The sequence below is a fragment of the Schistocerca cancellata genome, chromosome 3 (assembly GCF_023864275.1).
Source record: "Schistocerca cancellata isolate TAMUIC-IGC-003103 chromosome 3, iqSchCanc2.1, whole genome shotgun sequence".
NCBI lineage: Eukaryota > Metazoa > Arthropoda > Insecta > Orthoptera > Acrididae > Schistocerca > Schistocerca cancellata.
The window spans coordinates 656,854,485-656,871,843 of record NC_064628.1 but is presented as its reverse complement, the minus strand read 5'-3'; the positions used below and the strand labels follow the sequence as shown (position 1 = coordinate 656,871,843).

Genomic DNA, 17,359 nt, shown 5'->3' with positions numbered 1-17,359 from the left:
TTTTAACCAATATTGTGTTTCAAATTTTATTTATCATAATTTTATAATGACTATCAGTAGTAAGTTGCACATTAGAACATGATTATCTTTTTAAAGAGGTACACGAAAAACTTTTACTTCCGTGTTTTAAAACAATCGCAACGAAGAGAGTAACCTGTGTGTGTGTGTGTGTGTGTGTGTGTGTGTGTGTGTGTGTGTGTGTGAGCGTGCGTGCACTCAGCCTTTGTGGCTGATGCTTTGTATGTTGTGGAGAGAAAAGTAGAGCTAATTGCTGTTAGAAAGAAACAAAACACATAATTATTTCCGATTTTTTTAAATAGGCAAAATTTAAATTGTTTTAATTTCATATTTTGAACAATACAGAATAAAAAGAGTGACAATAAGAAAAATTTATTCATTTCCACTTGTTTTTTCTATGCTTTACTGTATTTTACGCTTACCTGCATTTTACACTTTTTAGATCAATCCACTGAAACTTTAAAAAGGGGGTTTTAGTATAGATGGAAAGCAGCTTTTCTTTAAGTTAAAAGTTTAAATTTCATATTTTGAACAATACAGAATAAAAAGAGTGACAATAAGAAAAATTTATTCATTTCCACTTGTGTTTTCTATGCTTTACTGTATTTTACACTTACCTGCATTTTACACTTTTTTGGATCAATCCACTGAAACTTTAAAAAGTTTTATTTAAGTTAAAAGTTTATTTAAGTTAAAAGTTAATCAGCAAGGCTGTAATTTTTATAATCTGGCTTCCAAAAGATAATTTTTAATTACTTCTATGCTCTTGTATGTACACTGCAACAATTAATCACATCTAAAAACATCTTTCCTTGGCCTCTTACAACATTCTCAGATTCCTTGTCGCACTCTCATGCAGGAAATCTTGAAAGCCAATACAGTTTTCTGAATTGGTTTTTGAAACTCCAGTGTGCTGCCTGCCTGACTCAAATAACAGACAGAGATTTGTCATTCTACCACAAAACTGACTGCCGCTTACACTGACCTGAACAATTAAGGACACGTAGTACTACAAGTTACAGTCTTTGTCATTGTATACCATATCTTTGCATCCAAGCATCACTGACTGGCTGTAATTCACTCAGTCTACTCTGTTGAGTACTGTTTGTACCATAACAGCGAACTCACATAGTGTCCATGACAAGAAGACCCTTTGGGTAGTGGCTTTTGAGACTGGAATGAAGAACCCCCTGCATACTAACCTGACTGCAATTTAGAGACAGGAAATGTGAAGGAAATTAGTACCAGCTCTTTGCAGTACTAGCATCATTATCTGTGTTTTGTGTTTTTACAGAAGTGGAACTCACAGGCTTCTCCCTCTATTTAAGAGACAACAGCTATGAAGACAAACCCAATGATGGATTACAAATGGCTTCTTCACTCACTTTAAAATTTGATAAAATATTTAAACACAACGAATTACAGGGGGGGGGGGGGGCAGCAACTAAGTGTGTGCACATAGAACCAGGGAATCAAAGGAGAAAAATTGTACAAAAACTTCCAGTGACATCATCACAATCAATAGTAATAAGATGATGAAGATAATACGGTATTATATAAAATACAATAGATGTTAAACAATGGAAAGTCCAGACAGGAAGATCAACATTTTGAAAAGGATCAACTGCTATTCACTGTGAGGATGACACACTGAGTTGCAGACAGGCACAATGAAAAGAATGTTAAACAGCTTTTGGCCAAAGCCTTCTTTAGAAAAGAAACACACATACGCGCACGCGCACACACACACACACACACACACACACACACACACACACACACACACACACACACCTGACCGCTATCTCCAACTGCTCCACCCAGAATCAAATTTTATCTATGAAGCTCACACTGTTGTTATCTGATGATCATGACTCGTGATTTTATTGCTTTTGAAATGAATTTTTATTTGACAAGAGCCCAACAGCTTAATTCTAATGTAACTTTTCAACAGAATATGTAACAAGTGTTACAATCTGTTTCCGAAGAAGATAATTTTGTAATTATTGAAACATAGATCAATTTTATAATTATTCGAGCATAGGTCAAGGGTTCTAATAAAACTGTGTTACATAAATGGTTGGCCGATTCTTTCACCCTTTTAAAGACTATTGCTTTACTGTTGCTGTTTACAGCCATGATCAATATTTTATAACACTGAGTTCTTAACTTACAACCAAAAAGTTTCCGAGTTCATCACAAACATTAGACAGCAGGAATTCTGGAGTCCATATGAGTTCTCTAAGATTGTGTATTGGACTGCATTTCACTGTGTTTTGTGTAGACACTCATAAGTATATTTACATCATCACCCAATGTCCCAAAATAAATCTACATATATAAGCCTCACAGATGGAAGTCTTATAATATCAAAAAGAATGTTATGGTCTAGCATACCATTCACAAAGACATTGAGAGATAGAGATAGAGAGAGAGAGAGAGAGAGAGAGAGAGAGAGAGAGAGCGCAAATGTTCTGAGCCTCCACTGTATTTGGCGTAAGAGACTTAAGGCAACTGTGGAAAATCTAAATTTGGAACTGTCATCCTTCCAAATTCAAGTCCAGTGCCATTATCCCTCCAAATGCCAGTCCAGTGCCATTTTATTTTACTCAGTCATATCTAATAGTTCATAATCATGTTATGGGCCTATTGCATTGGCATCCATGAGAATTTCAGGTTATGTGAAAACACATATCAGATGTTAAACTGCCTTCCTGCCTACTGCTGTGATTGCCATTACTAATGGAACATCTGTACTCTACCTGCTACTGCACACTTTCACCTAAAACTTCCACTAGATTTGTTCCAAATAAATCTTTTCTAATCATTATTTCGTGAGCAAAGAACTGTATACAAAGGACATCTGCTGTGTTCAAAGGAGGTCAGAGGCGAATGCACACAGGCAATACCAGTTGATACAAGGGCGTCTGGAAAGGACAGAGGGAGGCTCAGAGTACACAACACTACAGCTGTCAGAAGCCTAGATGAATATGTATGTGTCTGGCAACACACATAAAGACTTCTTTTTTATCGAATGATGCTGTGATCAAAATACTCATACTACAAAGCTTTTCCACGACCTCACCAATAGTCATATGAACCTACTGATTCCAGGACACTTACTTTGAACCACTTAAACAAAAACAACCCGATCACGTACATTATCTCAAAATGACCCCCACTTAACACCACGAATACGAGATTTCATACGAGAATGTCTTACATAAAAAGTGGATTTCCTGCCAAAATTTCCTACGGAACAGCCACAGGAAGCAAACTGTTAACTGTATATATTAGTGATGGTGGCTTCATTTATACCAGTTACATATTATGCTCATTTCATCATCCTGCAAAATAAAGCGTTTTCATCACTGGGAGCTTTCTGTGAGTGTTTGGGTATGTCAATGATTAGGAGATCAAGGAAGGCCACTCTGCAGGTCCAGTTTTGCAACCACAGCACCACTTACACTGCTGCTGTCATAAGTTTACTCCACAGCATTTCCTTTCATCCTTGACAGAATCACAAAATCCTGTTACACCAGCAATCCATGTATCAGTAGTACGTGTTATTAAGGGAAGGCTGAAATCTTGAAAGTTTAAATTCACAAGGATGAAGAGAAATGTTTTACAAAAACCTTCAGATAAGAACAAAACTATTAATTTTTTATTTATTTTTTATTACACCGGGTGTATATGAGGACAAGAAAAAAAATTCTCAGGTTATTCCCGGATTTCCCAGTTAAAAAATGAACTTTCTCCTGGGTGAAAATATACTTTTTCCATGGTAAAGTGACAGTATACTTTCCCTTGAGATCGTAAAACTTATCAATCTTTTGAATGGTTAAGGTTTTATACACCTGAGTACAACGTCCCACCACTTTAGGCCCCAGAAAAAATGTGTTTTGGAAAGATCTTTGATTTGCAGCAACATGTACGCTGTATATTTTCATATTACAAAATTATATAGTCGATTTCCACCAAACACAGAACATTTGTTTCCAAAGCATTGAAATCGAGATCACCATGTGCTTTTGTAAGCCGATTATAGCTCGTGTCATGTGATCTTGCCAGCCAATAATAGCTGATATTCATCGCGTTTACATGGGGCTCCCAATACCCAATTACGTAAATCGATCTCCCAATACCACTCCTGGGTGGTCACATAATCACTCCAATATTGATTCTGGAAATCCACTTCTGTTTGCCTGTTTTCCAGGTCCGCAATTGATTTTTGCTGACATACAAACGCAGCCGGTATTGAAACATGCTCGGGCTGTCAGGTTTCGCCCTGTTTTTAAAAATTTCGGCTAATATTGATGGAGTGGCTTTTTGTACAGTGTAGGATAAGTAGAAATATTAGACTGAAGCTGTTTACACCTCGTCTAATTGAAGAGAAATAGCGACTGTGCTGACTAAATAATAAACTACATCTGGTGTTTTCCAGGCACCATAGTTAACTGGGCTAGCAAATCCGCTTGAGACCCTAACATGTTAACACGACAGCGAAAAACGGTTTCGGAAACTCTGTTCTCGTCTTTCGGATGATGTGTCGCATGTAAAAAGTAGTGATTCAGAGCATAGGACACTTGCTGTAGTCAGCCTGTGCCAACATCACTGTTAAGTAGCGAAGTTTAAATTAAATCTACAAGAAAAGCTAAGGTTTCACATATAATATTTGTCTTTTTTGCTAGTGTTACACTTCGATATATTACACAAATGTGCCAATAAAACTAAGTAATGATGTAAATGTCTGATCTTCTTGGCTAGAAATTCCCTCAAAGTGTTAAGCTTCAAATGAAAATCAAATGCATTGTGATTTAAGAAATTCAAAGCACGTTTGCACATGAACTTAACTCATATTGCTTAAAATTAAATGTACCCTGAAAGTAACACTGCAATATTTTCCGGCCACCTATTAGAATTCGTTTCAGCAGTTGTCAGGGAGTGCCAGAAAACGGTTTACTGTGCCTGTGAAGCCACAATGACGTAGGTAGCCCGTATGTTCGTACGTAATTGCATTAAGAGATCTTACATTACATCATAAACGAAACAGGACATCTGAGGATACTCCAAGAGCATCAGAATTTTGTAAACCATACTAAACTCCATAATTTGGCTTAAAGAGCACATTTGTGTGCCCAGATTCACAAAGAAGTGTGGTTTTCGGAATGCAAATGTTCTTTAAGTACCAGTAGTGTATTATCTCGTGTTTAGTTCAATGGCATAATGCCATACGTCGCAGAAGATAGCAATGTGCACTTGAAATACTGCAAACAGTTGAGACTAGCCAATAGTGTTTCAAATAAATTGTAAGCCTCTGCAGAAAAAGTTAATTAAAGACAATTTTTTTAGCAAATCGACAAAAATAACTTCATTGTTCTGCAAGGCAATTAATACCCAACAGCCAAAAAACTGGAAATAAAATAAAATCAGAAAACTGAGACTAATAACATATTTTAGCTTTAAATAATTATGTTTATATTTTAATTCACTTTACAGCTCCCGGCCACAGAAATCTATTTTGTTTTTGAGATCTGTAAACCAAGAGGAAACAGCGAACTAGTAAACACGGTTCACATGGAGACTACCCCTTATCCCACTACGACTCAGACTGCTCTGCACATGCGCGAATCTGGCGGCTTGGGTGCGCCAGAGAAATGTTTCTGGATCGCATCTGGCTGCTTGTTTCTACTACTGATACAGCTTGTGACTAGTTAACTTGGATACAGCTAACAGCCGCACTTCAAGTAGCCAGAAGAGTGAGAAGGTACTGTCACTGCGCACACGCATAAGCCTACTGGCAACTTCTCAAACGAACCTAATGTTAACTGCTGTGACGTCACATCCATCAAAAGTAGTTTGTTGTTATGAATTATTGTGGTCTTCGTCCTAAAGCCTTTGACACATTTTGCTGTCGGCAGGCGCTTGTGTGCGCGCAGTGTTTTGTTGCTGTAAATGGCGTATTTCCTTTGCAACTTAAGTTTTATTTATTTTATTTTTTTCATCATTTAAGTTTTATTGCTGCAGTATTATATTGCAATAATGGGCTAAAGTAAAATTCTTTGTTAGAGTACAAGTTCTTACCAGTCAGAACTACAAAAATTTAACTGAAAACTAAAACAACAAAAAATTCCCAGAATTCTTAAAAATTCCCAGGTTTTTCCCAGTTTTCTCCCAGATGAAAAAATTCCCAGATTTTTCGCGGATTTCCCGGTTGTCTCGGAGCATATACACCCTGTTATGAAATAGCCCTAACTTCAAAAAGATGTTAATTTATTTACTGGTGACTGGTTTCAACCATTGTTCTGGTCATCACTAGACTCCTTACTCCATAGGAGTCTGCTGAAGCTAGTGAGAAGCAGGCACCACTCTAGGAGGCATGTAACTGCTGTTCCAAATTTTTTTTTTTTTTTTTCATTTGTTATAACCACCGACTTTCCAACAGAAACAAGGTAAAATGTTTCAAAAAATTTTAAAACTACTAATATTTTTGTCACAGCATTAGGTTCTTCATCAACTGCTGACAAAAAGTAAATGTATTAACCACTCATTCAGTAACAGCTGAAATTCTCCCTCGAAGCATTCTTGGCGGGAGTCAAGACGACACGCAAAACTCATCCCAGTGTTACCTAAAATGAAGGGCTGGTCCCTAAGCAGATCTGGAATTGCCCTCTTTTCATGATAAAAGATACATAATTAGGGAAGAAATTAATAGTAATTATTTCCAACCACCACCTTAAAAGATCGTTTTTCCTAAGCATCATTTGGTATGGAGAAAAAAATTGACAAAAGCAACTCTAGTTTAAACTTTTAGCAAAGCATTTTGAAACATTGGTCATTAACAAGAGGATATAACTTTTTTTAAAAAAAAATACACAGTACTAAATTACTTTTCACAGAACCATTGGACATTCACACACTAAAACTATCACGAACTAGGTTAGGAATATAATCATTCAAAACAAAATCACAAATGCCTTACTGTGAGTTGAACAAGAAAGTCATCAAAAAGTCGAGTTGCAGCAACTGCATCAACAACACTCCTGCTCGTGCTTGTAAGATGGTGGACTGGTGGTGGATTGCGATCTCTGATGCTATTGCCTGTTGGAAATGTGAAAAATTAGATCGTATTTCATGCTCATTAAATAAATGTTCTTTAATCTTAAAATATAGTTGCAAGTTCAAACCAGACAGAATCAAAGTATTCAATATCAAACTTTTTTCAAAAAGTTTTAATTGCTAAACTTTCCAGTAGTGTGCATTCTCAAAAGAATCTCTAAGCTGTAGCTAACCCACTATACAACACAGCACTGCATTCACTGCCACTCATCCAAGTTTGGGAGAGGTACTGTCTGCCCAAAACTGTGAACTGGGTTGTGACGTGCTCACGTAGTTCAACTAGTATTAGTATTCATTTGTCACTAAACTTCGACTTTTGATATAATGCCATCACTGTAAAACGATCCCACTTCATGGCAACATTCCAAATTATTTTCACATTCCATTAATGCATACTCTACTACTGCCTTTAATTCTTGACATTTTTTTCTTTTAGTGGAGTTCAAAAATTGTTCTCATACAATGAGAATCAAAACCAAAAACATTCTTACTTATCAATGTACAATTTTAGCAATTTATTACGACAAACAATACCAAAATCTGATTTACAAATTTTTCATATAGTGGTGCCTTAAAATAGCATGTTTCCCCAGCATCACTGTTTAAACAGAAAAACTAACAAAAAAGGTCCTCTACTTTCAGCACAATGTGATCAAATTTGTCATCTGCTCAGTCAGTTCTATCCAACAGCCAATCGTGAATAAGCTATCATGTCGAAATCTAAATAACATGTATCATATTCAAATGAAACAGTCAGAAAAAGTGACAACTGTTTAGCTCAGCATGCGTTAACCCTCTTTAATACAGGACTCTCCCAATTAAATTTTGAAATGTTGGTCCCTTTAAAAAAAATTCTGTTCCACATCCAGTGAGCAAATATACTACATTATTAAAATAATAATCATAAAATTACAAGTTTCAAAAAATTAAGCATGCAGCAGAATAAGATCAAAAGGTAAGACATGTTTACAACCTAGTCCAGGATGGGAGAATGTATGTAAGGTCAGATGCGAAAGAAGTGATAAGCAGTGGTGGGCATGTTATAAGCTCACAGAAACCATATATTCCAGGATCAGATAAGGAAAACAACAAGTCAACTCTTTTACACAAGCACTGAAAGAAGTTTATCCAACTGTTCTTGGCCACAGCTGACTTTTAATTCCAATCAAGCTGGAAAGAAGACAAGAAAAAATTATTGTCAACAGAGATAAGAGTTCAGAGGAATATTTTGTATACAAGATTTTAGAGAACTTTAAGGAATTCTAATGTTTCAGTGTTTGTAAATATCTTTAGTTATTTACACATATAAAAACCTATCAAATCCCTTAAAAACAAGTTTCGAAGGAAGGAAATGACTGTCTGGCGTAGCAGTCTTCAACATTTCCAGCTACACAGTTCCATTACACTTTTCCAAACCATGTCAGGGTAATATGTAGAAATGGAATGAAATTATATTTTTGTGTAAATCAAAACTGTCTTTTCTTGCTGCAATGTACTTTATCCCTTCCAGACATGTTTCACCTTTTAACTTAAGGTATCATCGGTGACATCTAGAATGATACAGTTTTGTTTCGACAATTTATATTTGTAAACTATAAAACAGCTCAGTTTCCATCTTGTCTTTTAAGTAACCTTGGGTAACAGAAGAAATATTTAATTTAATTGATGAAAGGAGAAAATATAAAAATGCAGTAAATGAAGCAGGCAAAAAGGAATACAAACGTCTCAAAAATGATATCGACAGGAAGTGCAAAATGGCTAAACAGGTATGGCTAGAGGACAAATGTAAGGATGTAGAGGCTTATCTCACTAGGGGTAAAATAGATACTGCCTACAGGAAAATTAAAGAGATCTTTGGAGAAAGGAGAACCACTTGCATGAATATCAAGAGCTTTGATGGAAACCCAGTTCTAAGCAAAGAAGGGAAAGCAGAAAGGTGGAAAGAGTATATAGAGGGTCTATACAAGGGCGATTTACTTGAGGACAATATTATGGAAATGGAAGAGGATGTAGATGAAGATGAAATGGGAGATATGATACTGCGTGAAGAGTTTGACAGAGCACTGAAAGACCTGAGTCGAAACAAGGCCCCCGGAGTAGACAACATTCCATTAGAACTACTGATAGCCTTGGGAGAGCCAGTCCTGACAAAACTCTACCATCTGGTGAGCAAGATGTACGAGACAGGCGAAATACCCTCAGACTTCAAGAAGAATATAATAATTCCAATCCTAAAGACAGCAGGTGTTGACAGATGTGAAAATTACTGAACTATCAGTTTAATAAGTCACAGGTGCAAAATACTAATGCGAATTCTTTACACACGAATGGAAAAACTGATAGAAGCCAACCTCGGGGAAGATCAGTTTGGATTCCGTAGAAATGTTCGAACACGTGAGGGAATACTGACCTTACGACTTATCTTAGAAGAAAGATTAAGGAAAGACAAACCTACGTTTCTAGCATTTGTAGACTTAGAGAAAGCTTTTGACAACATTGATTGGAATACTCTCTTTCAAATTCTGAAGGTGGCAGGGGTAAAATACAGGGAGCGAAAGGCTATTTACAATTTGTACAGAAAGCAGATGGCAGTTATAAGAGTCGAGGGGTATGAAAGGCAAGCAGTCGTTGGGAAGGGAGTGAGACAGGGTTGTAGCCTATCCCCGACGTTATTCAATCTGTATATTGAGCAAGCAATAAAGGAAACAAAAGAAAAGTTCGGAACAGGTATTAAAATCCATGGAGAAGAAATAAAAACTTTGAGGTTCGCCGATGACATTGTAATTCTTTCAGAGACAGCAAAGGACTTGGAAGAGCAGTTGAACGGAATGGACAGTGTCTTGAAAAGAGGGTATAAGATGATCATCAACAAAAGCAAAACGAGGATAATGGAATGTAGTCGAATTAAGTCGGGTGATGCTGAGGGAATTAGATTAGAAAATGAGAACCTTAAAGTAGTAAAGGAGTTTTGCTATTTGGGGAGCAAAATAACATGATGGTCGAAGTAGAGAGGATATAAAATGTAAACTGGCAATGGGAAGGAAAGTGTTTCTGAAGAAGAAAAATTTGTTAACATCGAGTATAGATTTAAATGTCAGGAAGTCGTTTCTGAAAGTATTTGTATGGAGTGTAGCCATGTATGGAAGTGAAACATGGACGATAAATAGTATAGACAAGAAGAGAACAGTAGCTTTCGAAATGTGGTGTTACAGAAGAATGCTGAAGATTAGATGGGTAGATCACATAACTAATGAGGAGGTATTGAGTAGAATTGGGGAGGAGAGGAGCTTGTGGCACAACTTGACTAGAAGAAGGGATCGGTTGGTAGGACATGTTCTGAGACATCGAGTGGTCACCAATTTAGTATTGGAGTGCAGTGTGGAGGGTAAAAATCGTAGAGGGAGACCAAGAGATGAATACACTAAGCAGATTCAGAAGGATGTAGGCTGCAGTAGGTACTGGAAAATGAAGAAGCTTGCACAGGATAGAGTAGCATGGAGAGCTGCATCAAACCAGTCTCAGGACTGAAGACCACAACAACAACAAGTGATTACTTACAGTTCTTCATGTTCCTGGTTGGCAATTCTTTTTCCTCTCATCTGGTCGCATGTTGGAAGTTGCACTACAATTTCAATTACAAACCATAAGCACGTTTTTGTGTTACAAACTTTTCTCTTCACAATTTTCATATTGTTTGCCCTAACTGCTGTGAAGCAAAATTCTACTTTTAAGTCTTAACAACTGTGTTCACTTTGTTTGTTCACATACATGTTGCCAACAGAACGAAGTATATGCTGGAAAGTGATGTCTATTGATTTCTGTTCTGTTTATATCTGTGTGTGTGTGTGTGTGTGTTTTCGTCTATTATTTTATCTATTAGTGTGCACAATGAGTTGTTCATCATGTGTACTTGATAATTCAACAGGGTTTTATTTTCTGCTTTTTTTTTTTTTTTTTTGTATGTGATAATTTCCTTGAGGGTTAGGAGCTGCTTTTTATTGTTGATTCTAATTATTTTCATGTCGTCTTCTCTAGGAGTTGGTTTGTGACAGTGTTTCCTTAGGTGTTGTGCAAATATGGTTTGTCCCATACTTCCAGGCTCTCTTGTGTTCTTTGTATTTGACATCAGAAGTTCTACCTATTTGTCCTATATATCTGCTTTCACATGTGTTACACTGTAATTTATATATACCTGGCTTCTGGTATATGTCTATGTCTTTTGTCAGTTTTGGGGTGTATGCAATGTTTATACCATGTCTCTTGAAAATGTTGGCGATTTTGTGTGTGTGTTTGTGTTTGTATGTCACTGTGTACCATCTTGTTTTTTTCTCTTATATTTATTATGTTTTCTCTTATATTTTCCTGATTATTCTGTGCAGTTATGGTACTGAGTGTTTGTGATTATTTCAGACTGTTGTGTTGTTTGTAGTTTTATATTTTCTGCTTTTATTTTACATTTAATTTTGTTGTTTAGCTTTGTGACTGTTAGTATTGTAACCATTGTTTTGGCTATTGGCATTATTACATCAAGTTCTTTTTGGCAATATTCTTTCTTGAGTGGCACTGAGTTCAGTCTATGGAGCATGTTTTGAAGTGCTGATTGCTTTTGTGAGTGTAGGTACTTCGAGGACTGGGGAATGATAATGTCAGTTGCCGCGAGTTTATGGTAAATTTCAAAGATATGCTTATTATTCTTTTTTTTGTGTTATATCAAGAAAGTTAATGTGGTTATTCTGTTCTCCTTCAATTGTAAATTTTATATTCTTATGCCTTGTTGATGTCCATATGTAGTTTATCAATTTTTGCTTGTAGTTCGTCTATTAAGCAGAGAATGTCATCCATATACCAGAACCAATATAGTATGTTGTATTCTTTTCCTACTATTTTTTGAAAATAATATGTTCAATGTGGTTCATAAAGATATTTGCTAGCAATGGGGTTCCCAGTTACAGGGCCTTAGCAAACATTTTAATAGGTTCAAATTTGTCGTTCTTCACCACCTCAATGAAATTCTTGATACACTGAACGACTGTCATTTTCATTGCCATTGCTTTTGATGCAACATCTGAATATCCAACCGTCCGACAAAAAAAAAAATCTGAGAGGAGTATTTCAAAGATGAAATACATTCAGAATACGGAGTACTTCATGGTGCTGTAATTTTTTTTTTTCCATTGTGACAAAAAAATTATTGACATTAAACACAGAGAAAAAATAGACATTAGTCATACTTACAGAACCTGATGAAGAATTATTGAAATATGCACAAGGGTGATTCAAATATAAATAACCACTGCTTTCGTAACATTAATTTCTGCTATGTCCTTTTGCAAGTCCCTGAACCAACCAGTTTGCGTTTTGGGATTTGTGTTGGCATCAACAAATATTTTTTTAGTCTGTCTTTCTGAGTTCATTTAAATCAAGTGACCATTATACAAAATTCTCCTTTTCCTGAGAGCAGCAGATAGTTTTTCAGTTTGGGTATAGACCTCTTCATTACTTCTTCTCATTCATATACTTCCGACTTTTCTTGGGCAAAGTATTTTCTGAAGTACCTTCCTTTCCTTTTTAGCCAACTCTTCAATTTCTCACTTTTTGCAACATACTAAACATTATTCTTACTTTCTTGCGTAATGATCTATCTTTATCTACAATTTTACCAATTTTTACTGGTATTTTCAAAAAGTATGTGGTTGTGTTTCAATCCAGCTGCACACCAACTTTTGCACATTCACGTTATTCGTGATATACTCTCCTCATGTTGTCCATGTAGTGCTCTCCACCAAGAGCAAGCTTGAGAAGTCCAAAAATGAAATCTCAAGATGAAAGTGATAGGCTGCTGAGTCAATAGTGAAGGGCAGCCCAGTTGCATATTGGCCAGTGTTTGTTGAGTTATTCATGCTGTGTAGAGTCTCACTGAGAATCAACATAATTCTTATCAGGATGCCATACCTTTTTGGCTGGTAAGTAGCTAACATAGTGAAGAGGATTACTGTCATAGGCAGCATTAAAGTCAAACATTAGAGGAGGAAATTATTTAGCAGAATGCCTTTGCTATTCCAAAACACTGCAACCTTACCAGCATACAATCATGTATTGACTTTCACTGTTGTTTCTTACTGCTCTTTCACCCCTCTATGTTGTTGTCTTCTATTCAGAGGTTTAACGATGGATCCAGTCTCATCACTTCTGACAATTTCTGCCAAGAAAGTATCACCTTGTTCCTCATGAGTAGAACCTGTGGACCATTTTTTTTAACAAGCTCTCGTCCTTTTTGTACTCACTACACAGCCGTTTCACCGAGGGTCAAAGTAGGGGTTCTTTCTTCAACTATGGGAATAAATGGTAACAAATTTTTATGGCATTGCCATTTTTCTTAATGAGATACTTTATTATGACATTTTGTGAAACTACAGGATATCTCACTCGTTGTGGCAACTACCAAACGCTTGGGAGGGGGATCAAAAAATAGTCCTCTCCTCAAGCCACCACTCCTAAAAGCTCTGATCCCTCTCACATCCAGACAGTGCCAAATTCAAAACGGCTCATCTATAACTGGTGCACACATGAATTATTAACTAGACACAAAACTGTTATCCAAACAGCAGTTTATTTACAGTTCTACCAATACTACTGTAAGTTACAACTTTTGCCCCTCCTGCTGCGGACACTTGTAGCTCTATCAATGTTGTATGAAGCATGAAACTGCGATAAAGTTATGAATTTAAAAATAAATAAATAAATAAATAAATAAAAAACCTATGACTGTGTGTGAACAAGGAAATCGTAGCTGTGTGACAAATGATGCACCAGAGCTTTGGAAGACTTGTATCAAATAAGGCAGAAGGTATAGATAACATTCTTTCATTGAGGGTAGTTGCAACCAAACGACTATTCAAGTGTGTATATAATATGTGAGATGGAAGACATACCATCAGACTTTTGAAAAAGTATCATCCTTACCAGGCAGCAAGGGCAGATAAGAGTGAGAACTATCACACAATCAGTTTCACAGCTAATGCATCGAAGTTGCTGACAGCAGTAAAGTAAAAAACAAATGGACAAGAAATTGAGGCTCTGTTAGATGACTATCAGTTTGGCTTTCAGAATGGTAATGGTACTACACAGGCACTTCCGATGTTGCACTTTACGATGGAAGCACGACGCTGTCATAGGATATGTCGATCTAAATAAAAGTGTTTAACAATGTGAAATGGTGCAAGATCTTCAAAATTCTGAGGAAAATAGGAATAACCTAAAGGGAAAGACGGGTAACATACAATATATACAAGAACCAACAGGGAATAATAAGAACAGAAGACGAAGAATAAAGTGCTTGGATTAAAAGGAGTGTAAGACACAGATGCGGCCCCCACCCTTACTGTTCAACCGATGTTAGTGACGAATGACAGAAACAAAGGCAGGTTGAAGAGTGGGATTAACTACAGGGTGAAAGTGTATCACTGAAAATTATTCGTTGATGACATTAACATCCCCAGAGAGAGTGAAGAAGAATTACAGGACCTGTTGAATCAAATAAACAGTTTAATGAGTACAGAATATAGATTGAGATTGAACTGATGAGAGATGAAAGTGACAGAAACAAAGGCAGGTTGAAGAGTGGGATTAACTACAGGGTGAAAGTGTATCACTGAAAATTATTCGTTGATGACATTAACATTCCCAGAGAGAGTGAAGAAGAATTACAGGACCTGTTGAATCAAATAAACAGTTTAATGAGTACAGAATATAGATTGAGATTGAACTGATGAGAGATGAAAGTAACAGGGAGTAGCAGAAATGAGATTAGTGATAAATTTAACATTAAAATAGGTGACAACGAAGTAGATGACATGAAAGAATTCTGCTACCTTCGAGGTGGGGAAGAAGAAGCGAGGACATAAAATGCGGACTAGCATAGGCAAGGAGGGCAGTCCTGGCATTAATTTGAGAAAGAATTTTTTCAGAAAGTATCTTTGGAGCTTAAGATTGTAAGGTAGAGTCCACCCTGCCCTGGGCTACACAAAAACTGGAAATGAAGAGAACTGATATGTTTGAGATTAGATGCCATAGAAGAAAGTTGAAAAGATGGACTATAAGATATAGAATGAGGAGGTACTCCACAGAATCAAAATGGGGAGGAACACCTGGAAAACACTGACAAACTGAAGGTTCGGAATGATAACGTATGTGTTAAGATATGACAGGATAACTTCCATGATATTTGAGGGAGCTGTAGGGGGTAGAACTATACGAAATGACAGTTGCAACTCAAGTTGATTTTTTGCTGAAATGTTTACATATCTATATCTATTAGCAATCATAGGTGAAAAGTAGAATACCTTAACTTTATTCATTGGCAAAGAATAAAATGAAAATGCCACTTATGCATGCCATCCACATTCAACACTAAACGGCATTGGTAAGTAAATACCATGTGTATTCTTTGAAAAAAAAATTCCTAATATATGTGAGGTTCATCTGTAAGTCGGAACTGTAAACAGGTGAGAGCTGAAAACAGTTATCAATCATTTTTCTCAATGTATATGTTGTATTTCGCTGTTAATTGTCTTTTCAGTGTAAAGAATTACAAGAGGCAGCTTGGGTGCACAAATTAAGTGATATATCCTTATTCTGTTATTGTAAATTGAAAAGATAACTTAAGTAAAATGTGAGAAAAGGTGCAAGCAATAATGAGAAATATTAATAATTTTAAATATATATTTGTATATAAAACAAATATAAAAATTCTGAAAGATCAGTTTCATTAAAAAAAAAAAAATCCGTTATAAAGATGGAAACTGTATCTTTAAAACTCTTCGTCCTTGCATATAACTTTGTTTTGCTTGACATCTTGACACAAAAACTAGATGAGTTCACTTAATGGTGAAGGATATGACATTTTCACAGCAGCTGCTGTCAAGTTTATACAACTGCGCATTTTGTCTTTGTGCTGATGATGACGGCAAAGTATCAACTATACTTGTTGAGGGCAGATGCATGTCTAATCATTTTTCTCAATGTACATGCATTTATTACATGTAACACAGAACACAGAAGAGGACCCATACAGCATCATTCCTACTGGGTCGTGGGAGGAATTGTGCTTTAGCAGTAGGCATCTAGTTAATCTCAACATCTTTAAATTCATATGATGCCAGGGAAATGTACCGCATGCATCTTATTTGAAAGCCACCTACTGCCAGCCTTGCAGTTGTTCCCACAAAGCATTTTCTTGAGCTTCCATAGCAACAGTGCTTCCATTTGCATGTGTTAGAAAGATGTCAGTAGCAGTGAACTAGATCTGGATCTGTCTTCACTGTATTGTACCTATGTTCCAAGAAACCCTGATATGATTTGATCTGTGAAGAAACAAAGAATATATTAACACCCTGTATTGTGTGGACTGACCATGCGAATAGGTGACCACTTTTCCAATGTAATGGAGATCCTCACTCAGAAAGGTTGAATTAAATTCGCAACAAACAGATTCAAATTTTATCACTTGCTTCATCTTCATGGAGCATTGCCAGAGTAGCATCTACTGCTGGTGTCACAGAGCACATAGTACTCGTAGTAAGAAAAATGAGAGAGAGTAGTGGTGCAATTGCTGCTCCAGAATGCAGAAGTGGTCAAAAGGTGATTCCTGAAATTGTGAAAAATGACATACTATTATTTTAAATTGTTAAAGACTTTGTGCAAGGGATAAAAGATTATGTTTCTACCATGACAAATAACAAAAAAAAAATCACATGCAGAAACAATATACTTTTGTTAATTTAAAAAAGTTGTGCATAAAATATACCATGAAATACAGGATGTTAGTAAGTTCTTTGTTTCTTCACAGAAGGTCAACTCGTACGAAGGTCTCTTGAAAGAAGGGGAAAGTACAATGACAATTCCAGAAACACAATCAAACTCTACATTTCTAGGCATTGCTACTAACACCTTTCTAATGAACAGAACATATGCAAATGGGATCACTGTTGTTATTGAAGCTCAAGAAAAAGCTTAGTGGGCACAGCTGCATGGCTGGCAGTATGTGGCTTTCAAATACGATACATAGGAATGGTACACAGAACACATTTCCCAGGCATCATATGAATTTAAAGGCATTGAGATTAACTGTATGCCTGCTCCTGAATCACAATTCCTTTCATGGCCTAGAAGGAAAGTTGCTGTTTGGGCCCTCTTAGGAATGGTGCTGTTCAGGCCCCCTTCT

At 36.4% G+C, this 17,359-nt stretch overlaps 1 protein-coding gene across 1 annotated transcript in view; it reads right to left on the bottom strand.

The window, feature by feature from the left end:
* The window catches only part of LOC126175615 (DNA polymerase delta subunit 2), a 114,558-nt gene that overhangs the window by 17,204 nt on the left and 79,995 nt on the right, over positions 1-17,359 (bottom strand). The window contains exon 5 of the mRNA XM_049922498.1: positions 7,001-7,119. Within this exon, the coding sequence (XP_049778455.1) occupies positions 7,001-7,119 (119 nt within the window). The remainder of the gene's footprint in view (positions 1-7,000; positions 7,120-17,359) is intronic.